At 44.5% G+C, this 15,150-nt stretch overlaps 1 protein-coding gene across 2 annotated transcripts in view; it reads right to left on the minus strand.

The window, feature by feature from the left end:
• The window catches only part of prickle2b (prickle homolog 2b), a 242,322-nt gene extending 227,516 nt beyond the window's left edge, over positions 1-14,806 (minus strand). Inside the window, exons 1-2 of one of the 2 annotated variants that reach the window (XM_084316501.1) lie at positions 14,666-14,806; positions 13,554-13,642 (exon numbers count right to left, since the gene is read on the minus strand). In XM_084316501.1, the coding sequence (XP_084172627.1) occupies positions 13,554-13,642; positions 14,666-14,707 (131 nt within the window). In that variant the 5' untranslated portion in view covers positions 14,708-14,806. Of the gene's footprint in view, positions 1-13,553; positions 13,643-14,665 lie in introns of those variants that run through there. The other variant, XM_084316503.1, reaches the window with a different exon arrangement.
• Positions 14,807-15,150: the final 344 nt, after the last annotated feature.

Raw genomic sequence — 15,150 nt, forward strand, 5'->3', positions numbered from 1 at the left:
GGCCAGGGTGAGACCACCTCACACAGGTGGGCCAGGGTGTGGTTGTTGCGGCGCGGTGTTCACACCGACGGACTTCACCAAGGAAGGGAGTAGATACTCCAGGGTTCCATTCAACCGGACTAAACAAGGCTGGTGGTGTGAAAGAAACCGTACACACCCCAACATCCCCCTCTCAAGTATCCCCTCATATATGCAAACACACACACATGTATGGTACACACATGCACGGTACGTACACACACACACACACACACACACTTTATGTTCTCCAGCCGTGCTGACCATCTGTTCCAGGTGGATCCGATGCAGGTGTCTGGGATCATGTCCCCTCTCCTGATGCACACACACAGCCAATAAAACACCGGCACCTAAACTAAACACATTGTGGCCGTATCACAGCAGATCACATAGAAGAGCTGCTGCACATTCCTCCTGAGAAGGTAATGAAAACAAGACACAGGCTGGTAAAATCTGGACGCATTCAAAGTAGCTAATAAAAAGAAACGTTAGGCCCATCTAGGGATCATGGTGCACTCGCTTGCTTTCCAACCTGGGTTGTGTGTTCAACTTCAAAATTAGTGCTGTCAGGCGATAAAAAAAAATGTATCTAATTAATTACAGGGTTTGTAATTAATTAATCGCATTTTAATCGCATACCCATTTTATGCCTGATATTCTATATTCTATAATCATATTTCAAATTGCATGTGTCCGGATGGCAGAATTCAGTACTGTATCTACAAAACCTTCTGTTTAATCATCTTCCATCTATTAATTTGCTTAGATTTTTCAGGTCTGGTCAATTTGAGCATGGTGTTATTCACAGTCAAAGATAAAAAAAAAAAAATTATTGATATTCTCATTTGGTTCATTACAATTTACACAAGCCTAGTAAGTAAGTAAGTAAGTAAGTAAGTAAGTAAGTAAGTAAGTAAGTAAGTAAGTAAGTAAGTAAGGTAAGTAAGTAAGGTAAGTAAGTAAGTAAGTAAGTAAGTAAGTAAGTAAGTAAGTAAGTAAGTAAGTAAGTAAGTAAGTAAGTAAGTAAGTAAGTAAGTAAGTAAGTAAGTAAGTAAGTAAGTAAGTAAGTAAGTAAGTAAGTAAGTATTTATAATTAGTAACAGACACAGTATTTCTGACACTGGGAATACATTCCCTGAGATCCATAGATGTCCCTAGAATCAGATACCAAGAACATGCAAATGGACCATATTAAAAAAAAATCTGTAAATGTGTATTCTACGTTCTTATGGAATGAATGAGATATATAAAAAAAAAAAAAAAAATTAATTAATTTTGAGTTAATTTTCATAACGCGATAATTTACTGTGTAATTAATTAATCTAATTAACGCGATAAACTGACAGCCCTATTCAAAATATAAAAATCGAATGTACTTCTAATTGTTTTCCACAAACAAACCCTACAGCTTCCCCCGGTGTCCTCCCCGCCCGTTATTAAAGCCTCCGCCCGTTTCAACTGAAGGTCAGAGGAGGAAATGAGGAACAATATTGGAATTCACCCTCAGTCCCATCCTTTACCACAACCTCTCTGTGCACGTCGGAGGTCTCTGGCTCATCTTGACTTTGAACACTGAGCTCCATTGGAATTCACCAGCCATCCCACCAGGCCCCTCCCCTCCTCTGGGGGGGGGGGGGGGGGGGGGGCTCATACGGTTCCTCGTTTCCGTGACCACCATGCCTAATCTCCACGAGAGCCCCGGCTTGTTGCAGCCAACGAAAGCCTGTCTCTCTCGTGTACAGTTGTGCCTCTGTGAAAATAGGGTACACTGGAAAGAGAGGAGAGAAGAGGAAGAGAGAATGAGAGAGAAAGAGAGAAAGAAAGAGAGGGGGCAACAGACACACCAAAACGGAAGGAGAGAAATGGAATCGGACAAGTTCAGCCAGATGATCCAAAAGGTCAGACTATGATTTATATCATGGTCCCTGGGGTTCCATTATCACAGAGCGTCAGCCATCCATCATTCACGAGGCCCTGAATACAAAATACCACCCTTTAAAAACGCATCCTCGTCAACGACGGAGACAAAACATTCCCGTTTACAAGATTTAAAAAAGCTTCCCCACCAAACCCTCCCGACAACTCATTTGCCTCTTGACCCACATCAGTGTTGCCACAGATGTTGCTGTTTTCCACTTCAAAGTGGGAGCTGCAGGGCGGAGTGGGAGAGAGAGAGAGAGAGAGAGAGAGAGAGAGAGAGGAGACAGCGCTTTAGTCCAAATTACCAGTAAACAGCGTTTCACTGGAGGCTCAGCCGTCACCATGCCAATACACAGCCAACAGGACACTAAAATCTGCTACGGTTTCTATTGTGTGGTTCCACCGCAGTCCCCCCCCCCCCCAGAACTACACTCCCCCACTCATCTCAAATGCCGAAACAACGAGGACCAAAACACCCCCCTCCCCCCTCCTCCCCCGCCCTCCTATCTCTTGCTTTAAAGGGCCATTCATATGGCTTGGCAGGTTTATTTGCATGCCCTTCTTGTTAACATGGTGAATAGCAGGGCTGGCCTGTGTTATGCAGATCGCATCAGGTTACCAAGGGGACAGACGTTAGTGGGCCATTCAAGAGCCGGGTTAAAAACTCAACCCCTCTCCACTCTTGTCTTCCACCATCCTCCCCTCTCCTCTCTCTCTTCCTCCCATCCCTTCTCCTCCCCTCTTCTCCTCCACCATCCTCCCCTCTCCTCTCTCTCTCCTCCTCCCATCCCCTCTCCTGCCCCATCCTCCTCTCTTCCCATCCCCTTTCCTCTCCCACCTCTCCTCTCCTCCCCTCACCAGCTCTGTCATCCAGCTATGCTTTCAGCGAAGGCCCACGACGCACACAAGTGCAGGCTTTGTCCAGTGGCAGAAACTTCTGCCAAACACAACCTGCACCAAACCCACTGCACTCAATGAAGTCCTATGCTGCACTACTGGTGGGAGGAAACGTGACTCCTGCTACTGGCGAGGTCTCAGAAAGAAACGCTCCTTTGCAATTCATCGCCCGCGTTGCCCGACTCTTCCAGCGGGTCAAGTGAAAACGTGTACTCCCGTCATTAAGGCGGCGGGCGGCTCCAGCGTGCGTCGTCGAGCGCAGCTCTGCAAACACGAGCGGCGCGGCGCAGAAGTGGGTCACACGATCGGGGCAGATCGGATAACACGCTCGCACACAATGCTCATGTTAATGCGCCTGGTAATGAGGCTCATTACCACGAGGAAAATCAATCAAGCCAAAGGCAAGCATTATTAATTCAACAGGAGTTCCGTGCACGAGCCAAGTCCAGCCTCCCGTCCTAACCTGCCAGCTCAACAAGAGGCTGCCGACACACCGGCGGTCAGATACTAGCATCTGGCTCCTGACTTAAGCCATAAAAGGTGACTGCCAGTTCTCAGATTGAAAAAGAAATTGAATATTCATTGGGTTTAAGACAAAGGGTGGAAAGAAAACGATTTTGTCTCTGTGAAATAAAATATATTCATTCAGTGGGCAGTTGTTTTGGTGCACAAAGCCTTCCTAGACAGAAGCTCTGGATAATAGTCACAGTAAGAGAGAGTTTGAAATAACTGTGGTAGCAGCTAATGTAGACCTACCTGGGTGAGTTTAAAACGGGCGACACTGGACCAAGTCCTGTTAACTGTGAATGGGAAATGGCTCCACACACACACAGCCAACCTCGAAAGAAACCCCCCAGGACACCGGCTCAGCTCAGTGAAAACCTCTTTATAAAGAGCCGGTTGCGGAAGACAAGAAGAGGAAGAGCATGACGATGGAGGGGAAAGGTGTTCCTCGTATCTCCACCTCTTTAATATTTAGAGAAGCATCAATATTTCAGTGAATTCCGAGATGCACACGTGTGTTAATCGCGTGTGGAATGGTGCGGGGGGGGGAATGTGGGTCTCTGACTTTTTACCTCACTTCCTTTCAATGCAACTTGTTTATTCTCGAGAGTTGAGCAAGTTTCTTTTAACACATTCCCGGCAAGGGTGTAATTTTGTTTTCAATGGTGGAGGGGACACATTTGGGGGCGTGGTCAGTGGCGGAGGGTGGCTGCTGCGTATAGTTGTAAGGTCGCAGGGGGGTTAAGGGGGCAGGGGGGGTGAAGGGGGGGTCCCTCCCCTTCGTAGATACAAAAAAAATCAGTTGTGCAAGTCAATTTTGGTGAGTTGTTTCTATATACAATTCACTTAGGACAAGTCATAATGCCGCGCGAGTCTCGGAACGTGCGAGAGAGAGATAGAGAGATATCGCGCTATTTATTATCTACAATGTATAAAACAACAGCATTTCATGGCAATCACAGACCATCGTTCACAGTTTCACACCAAACTTTTAGGGGAGGGGTGCTATGTATTTAGCGTGTGCACACAAAAATGCGACTAGACCCTCGCCGGGTGCTCACCTGGCTACTTGTCGTTGCATGACAATGGCTCAGGTCGTCAAGAGACCTGAGCTCAGAGATGGAACAAGAGGCCGTTTTCCGTGTGGTCCTATAGTGCCGCATCGCGTCACTGTTTATTATCGTGTAACATTGTTTTGGACGGTAAAAAAGTGCAGGGGACAATAACTGCCTTCTGAAAACATGCAGGGGACATGTTTGTCCCCTGTAATTGTCCCCCCATAATTACACCCCTGATTCCCGGCCAATCACGTATATATAAGTTATTGGGAGCCAGCGGTTGACGGTGCAGTACCGGCCAGATCCTGCTAGTAGCGCTGTATCGAGAATGCAGTAACCCCTGTTCCAGACCGGGTGCCACACTGAAAACGCTCCGGGCGCTCTTTTCTACTAACCTGAACCTAGGGCTTCACCCGATCGCATTGAATAGTTTTCAGGGACCCCGATTCATTATGCTGTGGTGGGTTATGTCGTCGACCAAATGGACATACAATCTACCAGATGGCGATCAAATAATTGGAATATTCTTTTTGGAATCCCACCGGCCACAGGTAAGAACAATTTGACGTCAATTTCAGCTTGATCGCGCAAGGTTTTCATAGCCATCCCCCTGATCAGCGTATGTTGTAATAACGAATGCCGTTATTGGCAATCAATTAATCAGAAACGACCCCCCCCCTGCTTTCATGCATTCATGATGAAACATAATACCTATCATATGCATTTGATTTTTTAATTTTAGCGTGTGTAAGGACGAAATGCCAATGGATTTGGTATAATACACATCGCGGCTTATAAACAGCCTCCCAGGAATTAGCCCCGATCATTCCGAAATAACACTAATATTCACCACGGTATAAAACGGGAACGTATGGATGGAAAAATTATTTCTTTTTTGCATCTTGAACGGAAGGTTCCTACTGTCAAATGACCATGATATTGTATCCATAGCTATAATATAAAATATAGATTTAGCTCTACAAACAACGTGACGCACAGTGAAAGTGTGTAATGGAAAGCTGGCCCAGCTATAGCTAGATGGGGAAATCTAATGGCTGTGAATGTGTTAAGTCCCTAGATTTCCCTAGGGGGGGGGGGCAACTTCTGCCCATCAAACGATGACTGGTTTAGGTGGTATATATCAGGGTGGTATATCACCACGTGATACAGTCAAACAGCTTCAGATAAGAGGTGCTGAATGAGAGGACTATGCTAAAACTGAAAATAATGATTAACACAAATTTGGAGATAAACACACAAGAATGCACACCTGCGAGAGTGCAAGAGAGTTCATGTGTGCGCACACACCCGATTGGATGCACATACCGGTACGCACCCGCTCCACAACCCCCATAGACATTTTACCAGCCTGTCTAGAGTTTTAATGGGGGTTAATGGAGAAGGGATACCGCAGCCAGGCGGTCTGGCTGGGTGTTGCTGGATGCCAGGTTTAGGAGATGGCATCTCAGTGCTCCAACTGCCATTTTGTCCCTAATGGTTAGGGAGCGTAAAAAAAACCTGCCAAAATATCTGGACCCACTATGAAAACCTCAAGAATCTAATGACCGACTAAGATTCCTTAGGGAATAGACTCGGGCCAAAGGGAGATTGTATACAGTATGTGCTCACCTGCCCCCCTCTCCTGCTCCCTATCTCTACACCCCAGGTCAGCTAAAGTCCACCGCATTCCACACAACAACACAGCAGAGCACAACCCTATCTGTTTCAATCGGCATGAAGACCTGCTTTCATGCTTCACACACGGGGAGGGAAGTAAGTCTTTGGAACGCTGGAAAGTTAAATTTTTTCAGCAACAAAGACTTTTTTTGCAATATTTGCAGCCATAAAAGCAGTCCCATACTGGGGGGGGGGGGGGGGGTTGCCACTGCATACAAAACAGGGTTTGGAACGGTCTTCTTCTGCCAGTTTGTCGAGAGGAGAAAAGACAAGCAATTAAGCCAGCATTCCTGGGTTGGCTGTTGCCCCTGTAATGGTTTACTTTATAGCAAAGGAGGCCGCATGATCCTCAGGCCTTTCAGACCGTCCCCTTTCACTGTGGACAGAAAGAGCTCAACAACTGTTGTGCTAACTTCTGATACTGTTGTGTGTGTGTTAGAGTTACTATATATTATATAGTAACAGTCCAAGTCAGAGAGGGTGTAGGACTAAGAGTTTTAAAGTTTTTTTTTTTTTAAGTTTATTGTTTTATTTGTCACTATAAGGTGCATGTACATTATAGTGAAATGCTTGGTTCTGTATGACCCTCCTGGAATTGTGCTTCATGCTGTAAAAAGTTAAAGAATAAAGACCAAACACTATATCAAATATACAAAACTATAATGTACAAAATCCAAAAAACAAGATGCAAAAATTAGGTAAAAGAGGTAGTGGAAATCTTTTTAGGAATAAATAGATCAAATATGGTGTAATGTTTATAAAAAAAAGTGTTTAAATGTTAATGGTGAATGTTTAAAGTGAGTAATGGTTTAGTGTCCTTCACTGAACCCCTTTATCCAAGTCAGTAGATGGACTGATCTTTTAATCAAACGATTAGTTGGGCTGAAATCAAAGCAAGGAGAATTTCATTATTCTAAGGTAATCAACTCTTTTGTCAGAATGAATGTTTACAAAATGTCGAAGTTTCACAGAACTATAGGGAGATCAATCGCGTGCAAATGTGTAACAATTTAAAGATATACAGGATTGTTTGAATTCTGCCAATCAACTGTCAACAGTGAAAGTGCATGCAAATAAACTTTTATAACTTATTTCACTTAAATATTAGAGTACTGTTCACCGCATTGGAGAATGCGGTGAACAGATTGAAAACATTATCTTATTAGATAAAACAGATGATGTACGTATATATATATATTTTTATTGCAAATGGTAATGTTTTCTGTTGGGGACATAATTAATAATCACGTTGCGGTCAGTGTGTGTTAAAGAGGCACTATGTAATTTGTTATACATTGTTTCATGTATAATTGGCCTGTTTGTGATGCACACTAAATAATCTGATGAGCTTTCATGTAAATTCTGTGAATAAATACATAATTCCTGCTTTTTCGCCTTTTTATGGCAATTTCTTTCTTCTTCAGTTACAGATATCATGATGTATCGTAGATACAGTTTCTTGCGATATATCGAATCGTGATATTATCGCTATCGAGGGCCAAATTCGTCACAGTATCGTATTGAGGATAAATACATCATTCCTGCTTTTTGCCTTTTTATGGCTATTTTTCTTCTTTAGTTACACAGATAATGTGATGTATCGTAGATAAAAATGTCTTTCAATATATAGATTATCGCAGATATTGTGTATTGTGATATTATCGTATTGATGTATCGTCCCACCCCTCATCTCTACAGTCTAAGCTAAGGGCTAGATCCACAAAGAATGGATTGCACGGAGCAAGTTGCACCCTTACTTAAAATTCATTATGAATTGAAAATGGGGGACCCTGATGTAAACAAGACGAAAGTCTTTCTCTGGTCTGCATTCCCTTAACAATTGTGTGTATTGAGCCGTACTGTATTGTACCCATTCTGCAATCTGTTAATAACATTTTCATTCAATCAATCACTGTGCAGATTGATTGATTGAATGAAAATTGTATTGCTGTGGATCTAGCCCTAAGTCTACAACTTTACCACCAGATAACTATAGGCCTACATAAAAGATACCAGGCTGAAGCACGTAGGCAAGGTAGCAAGTTAGAACTGGGAGGTTCAGAGCGGTCGGGTGGCGTAGCAGAGATTGCGCTCGTCACCAATTGCGGTCTCGACTCCCGGAGTCAGCATTGCCTGCGGCTTGGGCCGATCGTCATACTAACTCGTTTGGCTGAGTTAGCGGGAGGGAAGTCGTGGGTGGTAATCTGGCGTTGTGGACAGCGACGCCTACAGGTCAGGTCTGGGCGCCTGCTCAGCGAAAGGCAGGAAGTGGTGAAGGCAGCATGACCTCCCACGCGTTACACTTCACCAATGAGAGTCCTCGCTGCCAGGTGAAAAGAGAGCCGCTGGCTGTCTCCGCATGTGTCGGAGGAAGCATGTGGTAGACTTCAGGGTTCCCTTGTACCGACCAGTAGGGGGAACATGCGCACAACGACCAGGTAGGGGAGGGGGGGAATTGGCATAACGACTAAATTGGGATGGGGAGAAAAGCATAGAAAATCAGGCTGAGAAAAAGAGGATTAAAAAAAAATAACTGAGAGGTTCCTGTAGCCAGATTAGTCGTAGTTTATCATGAATTACATGCTTGTTCTGCTTCTCACTTAAGTGTGTGTCAGTACTCAGTACTGAAAAGCAAAAGACCTTCTGCACTTTTAATGATGAAACCTGCACCGAGCCACCGTCGCTTCCCCACACGCAGACTGAGGATTCCATTACAACAGTGTTTCAGAAGCTAAGTCACACCCAGTCGCCCACTAACCCAATCCTTATGTCGACTTCATTCGTAGCCTCTGAAAAGAAGGAAAGTACCACTCCCTGTGGTTCACCATACCTCACAGCGCAGACTACTGTACGCTTCCCTGCAAAAGTGAAGCGAGTGCAACGACTGCTTGGATATGTCCTGCTGCATGAATGGCTTGAACAAGACAAACAGTCCTCTTAGGCCATGCAGGAGCTGAACAATGCCTTCCCGACTCTGAACGCATGGTTGATCCTATTGAAAGTTTCAGGCACCTCAAAAAGGTACCCTCCTGCACAGTCAGGCCTACTGTTGTGGAACAAATAGGAAACTTTTCAAAACCACACGTTAGAGGAGCCTCCATGAGGTACATTTTCAAGAGCACATCCATGTTGCCCTATGGATGGAAGAAGATGATTTTTTCCCCCCCCTCTCTTTCTCCGATTTTTTCTCGTCCCAATTTAGTTGTTGTGCCAATTCCCCCCCCCCCCCCTCCCCTACCTGGTTGTTGTGCGCATGTTCTCCTACTGGTCGGTACAAGGGAACCCTGAAGTCATCCGCACGCTTCCTCCGACACGCGCGGCGACAGCCAGTGGCTCTTTATCCACCTGGCAGCGAGGACTCTCATTGGTGAAGTGTAACGCGTGGGAGGTCACGCTGCCTTCATCAAGTCCTGCCTCCGCTGAGCAAGCGCCCAGACCTGACCTGTAGGCGTCGCTGTCCACAACGCCAGATTCCCACCCATGACTTGCCCTCCCCCTAACCCAGCCAAACGAGTTAGTATAGCGATCAGCCCAAGCCCCAAGCAATGCTGACTCCGGGAGTCGAGACCGCAGCCTCTTGCATTGGTGACGAGCGCAATCTCCGCTACGCCACCTGACCGCCCGGAAGAAGATGATTTTATTGTCATTTACATATTACATTTACATTGTCATTTAGCTGACGCTTTTATCCAAAGCGACTTACAAGTTTTGTACAACAAGACAGCAGGAAGGGTACAACTCTATCAGCTGAGTACCAATGTTCATCAAAGTGTTGAGTGCTATAGTGTTGGTTAGTATATTAGGACAAGTGCATGCCAGTAAGGTTAGTTAGGGTTAGAGTTTTTCTTTTCTTTTTTTCTTCATTTCAGATAATGATTGAAGAAGTGCGTCATTAGTCGACGGCAAAAGATTGGACGGGTTTCGGCTGTCCTAACTGTGGTGGGAAGTTCGTTCCACCATTGTGGGGCAAGGACCCACTTCTCTTTGATGACCCTCCCGGAGCTTGGATAGGAGTAGGTCTGAGGCAGCCAGAAGATGCAGAGCGTAGGGGTCTTGAGGGTGTGTAGTTAGAGACCATTGACCGGAGGTAGGTAGGCTGGAGCCGTTCCCTTCGCCGCACGGTATGCCAGGTCGAGGGCCTTGAAGCGGATTCATGTGGCCATGGGGAGCCAGTGCAGGTCCCTGAGAAGTGGGGTGACATTGGCTGACTTCGGTAGGTTTGAGATCAGGCGGGCCGCTGCGTTCTGAATGAGTTGAAGAGGTTTGGTGGCAGTGGTCAGAAGGCCAGTAAGCAGTGCGTTGCAGTAGTCGAGGCAGGAGATGACTGTTGATTGGACGAGGAGTTGGGTGGCTTCTTTTGTCAGGAAGGGGCAGATCCCGGAGCATGTTTATGTTCCCTGGGTCCTATGTTCCCCGGGTTGTATATTTCCCGCTCGCGATAAAAAGGGTCCTATGTTCCCCGGGTTCTATATTCCCCGCTCCCGCTACCGAAAAAGCGACCGAGTTGTGTGAGGGCCGACCATGTCAGCTTGCTTAATTTCTCTGTCATTACGGTAGTGTTCTCAAACGTACACGTCACGACTAAAAAAAGGTCCTATGTTCCCCGCTACTCCCGAAAAAGCGACAGAGTTGTGTGAGGGTGTAGATAGATGGTGCAACATGTGTAATTGTGTATGTGTGTGTGTGTTCTGGATGTAACAGTACTGTATATCTACTCCAGTGCCATCTGACAGATTCGGCCATCAGACGCTGCTTGCGTGTAACAGAGATGTACTATATCTGTTATTTGGCCTACTGGACATTTTCATTGACATAAGTAGATTTTTCGTTTTTGTTTATTTATTAAGTTAATATAAAGCGTGTTTCGGACGTTTTTTCAAGGTTGTTAAATACACGATTTATTTAAGTGGCGAGTGACATCTTTTTAGACGCCAGACAGAAGAGGTCTGCACCTGATGCAGATTGTTTGGAGAATATTACTTTACTATTTCTCTAATATATATCAGACCGACTATAGCTAGGCTATATATTTCAGCTATAATGTCCTAACAGAGAAACTACCACCACCTAAAACATCCTTATTATACCTTGTTTTATCCATAGGCAGTAGTGCTTTGAAGGTATAATAACTTCGGTGGACAGCGCCTTGGTGCTGAAGTGTCATGTCTTGTTGTAATTAGTATATACCCAATGTCATGCGTCTTCTTGAAGCGGATTCAGCTTGTTTTGCTCCGATTTGACGTCAGTTTAAAACCATTCTACTCCTATGGCATATTTAATTCCGCCTGGATCTTTTCTTTTTATTGTGCGCTGTCGCATTCTCAAAGAGTAATTGCTTTTGCCCTTTTCCTTTTGTAACTTCATCCTTTATCTTTCAATATCCTATTTGACGTTACTGTACGATAAAAGTGTGTATTAAAAGACGGAGCTGTTAATGCGTATTGAAGGTTTGTGTCCCCGGGCAAGCTATATTCACGTATTCACGTAACTCGCAAGATATAAACGCTATACGATATGCAAAGAGACAATGATAATATGTGGTGTATCGTGTAATAAATAAATTAGTTGACCTCACATTGTGCCAATATCTCTCCGAACTCCTCCACTTTGTTTACCTTACCTGTATATAAATGCCTGTATATAAGTACATTATGATATGAATATATAATATGAAACGGTACATTAATATGAAACTATGGTACACCGTACAATCAATAACACTTTAAAATACTCGAGTGACTGACGGATATTTCCCAATACCCCCCCCCCCCCCCCGCCCCCCCCTGTATGTAACGGTTGAGTCTGGAATTAAACGACACAAAAGAAAGATAAAACTCTCCTCATTCTTCAATGACGGTATGACAGAACGCTACAATATTATCTTTGATAGGCCTACGTGCGAATCTGTTGCACCGCCGGTAGCCGGTGCGCTCTTACGGGCAGCCTTGGTGGCGATCTGCGGGGAACATAGAGCCTTTATTTCAGCGGGGAACATGGGACCCGGGGAACATAGGGATGATCCTGCGGATCCTTCTGACGTTGCTTGTCAATGTACAGTACACAAGTCTGCATGTCTTTTCGGATACACAGTCCCCCACACATAATACATTTCTCCTCTCTTCTCCTCTGCCCTCCTCCCATCCCCACTCCTCTCCTCTCCCATCCTCCCCTCTCTGCAGTACAGCGCCCCCTGGAGCGTTTTTTTGGGGTTCAGTTTGCCTTGCTCAAGGAAAGGCAGAATGGTGGGCACCGTAGATGTAATGCCAGCCACCCTTCAGTCACCAGCTCACAGCTGGAATACACCCTCCTGTCCGGGACTGGGATCATTACCTCTAGGCCATCCTGCCTCGCCTATGGACATAGCTTGGTGTGTGTGTTGGTAGCTTGGTAGCTAGGTTTTAGTGAGTTTTTCCTTACCTTCGCGTGGGGTATGTCTGGGAGTGTTGCATTTATTTTTAAATTTTTTTGGACTTTATGGTGTTCTTGTTTTGTTCTTGACTTATTGTGATGTTTGTTCTTGACTTGTTTAAAGAAGACGTGTCCGGCCCATGGGGACATTAACGTGTGTTGTCGGGCCTTACAAATAAATTTGATTTGATTGGTTGATCCAGTGCCTTTAACGCTGGACAGCAGGTGACCCATGATTTCCAATCTGGGTGTTGAACTCCTCAGTTAACCACTGCACCAGACCCACAAGGGTGATTCCTTTTGACTCATCTCCAGCAAGTGGGTACCAGCCTTGCAAGGTGGAGAGCCCCCTTCCATACAGCCAGGAGAAGGTATCGGTCAAGCGAACTGGATTTATAGCTGCCGCATGGGCGTGTGCACTCAGAGTGTAGTTATTTGATTGGTTTGTGGAGACTTCATTCAAACCTGCGAGCAGCGAGCGAGGACTAGCATGATGGAGAACTTCTACGCGATGGCTCAAAGCGACTGCTCTGGTCAGGACAGTATCTGTTGGCAGCATCGACTCAACCCAACTACCCTTTCTGTCAGTGGCAAGTACTTCAATGAAACTCGGTGCTGGACCTCAGCACTGGAAAGATTTAAGTGTGTTTGTTAATTACACCAGGCTACACTGGAGATTAATTTTTTAAGCAGGCATTCAAAGGCATGAGCTGGATAAGCTGGAGAAAGTGGCAAAGGCGGTTGATTGCGAGTGAATAACAACCAGCAACACAACAACACGTGCATTGCTTACTGGGTAAAGCCACGCTACCTGCTTTAGAATAGACCGCTAACTTTGGTCAGGTTATGGATGGACCCAACACGAGCACTATATTACTAGACACAATTGCCTGGGTGCTACAACAACACTTGATAATGACTTGAACCTGCTGTGTATGCTTGTGTTAGATCCATTCCTTTTTACTCCATCTCTCCGACCAGAGCGTCTAACCAGTAACAGGTCAACCTTTTTTCGAACACGCGGTGACGGTGACTGTGTATGCGGTTTTGGAGGGAGACAGGAGAGCATACCTCCATTTGTGTAGGGTGAAGCCAGGACACTGGTCTCCACAGATGTTACAGGGCTGGCCTCCCTCTGGCTGCTCCTCCACAGGGTTCAGCTGTACAGGGACAAACAACAACAACAACAGGAAGTAAGGGGCTACTCTTATACCAATATTGCCACTGGTACCAGACACTGCACTAGGCTAACATAGGGCATCAGGAACATGTACCCAATACTAAAGTCTGATATTAAAAGCCACATATAATGTGGCTTTTAATATCTGTCAACATATGTCAGATATGTTGTCTATATCGTATAAATAATGGAACCCATTAAACGTTTAGGTTAGTTTAGTTTACAACATTACTATAAACAGTGGAAAAAGTGGCATCAGTGAATCCCTCATTGCACTGCAAAATATTTCCACCTTGACATATAATTTTATCTTGTTTGTACTAGTAATTTATTCAAACCTTTATTTAATTCTGATGACAAATTGAGGTTTACCTCATTTTCAACTGTGGAATCTGCCACAGAGAGAAGATTGTTTACCTATTTCAATTATTTTCAACATGACAAAAAAAATCAAATGTATTAAAGTGAAGTGATCTGCCTTATTTCAATATGATCACTTGTTTCCAGAACGTTCTGCAGACAAATTAAACAGTACTGAACAAGTGGCCTTACCTAATTGGTTGAATGTTTAATAAAACATATCATTTTTTTTTAATATAGTTCATGGTAGTGTTCTTTAGACGTGGTTGTCGTAAATAGTAGTAGAATATCCATAGCTGTCTGACAACATAGCAGCATGCAGATATATAAGACACACATAAATGCAAATCTGGTGCAATGAGGAGAAAGGTAAAGAAAATGCCACTGGCTTTAAAAAAAAAAAGGCTGGCTGACTTAAATAACACATAATTTGTTTATCTTGTTTAATGAGTCTAAAAATTCCAGTGCTATCTTTTCTGAATGTTGATACCTGTAATTCCCTATAATATAAATACCATATAAAAAAGATAACGCGTCGGTTATGCGACCGATTTAGTTTGTTTGACTTAGAATATGACGTTAATGGACAGCGAAATAAATATTTTCATCCACACTGTATAACTTTCTCTATCCCGCTTCTTACCGATCTACCGGATTCTCTCCTCTTGGAGCCGCGGCTGAACATGACAAGCTGCTCCCAGAACTGCAGACTCCCGACCGAGACCGATGGCGCAAAGGGAGAGCACCGGCGCGCGTTCTTCAATATGGAATCCCTACCGTGGCGCCCGACTTTTCAAACAAACAAACAAACAAACAAACAAACACAACCGAGCTATCGTGGTCCCGTCCGGATCCTATTACCCGTCTCATTAATGAATGAAGCGACGGGGTTTCCGGAGAGCAGCTCCACCCTATTTGCAACACAGCCAATGGAATCGTGGGCAGCGATACAACTGGAAAACCAAAATGATAACAGACCATAATGGTCTAACAGAATATAATATAATTTTAAGTAGTTAGTAGAATAGATTGTAGTCCATTGGTAATTGTTCACATTCAGAACGTATAGACACATATTCACAAGTTAAAATACAAGGTGATAGAATATCACAACTTGGTCAAGTGAAA

Source organism: Notolepis coatsorum (assembly GCF_963971535.1).
Source record: "Notolepis coatsorum genome assembly, chromosome: 6".
In the NCBI taxonomy this organism is placed as follows: Eukaryota; Metazoa; Chordata; class Actinopteri; order Aulopiformes; family Paralepididae; genus Notolepis; species Notolepis coatsorum.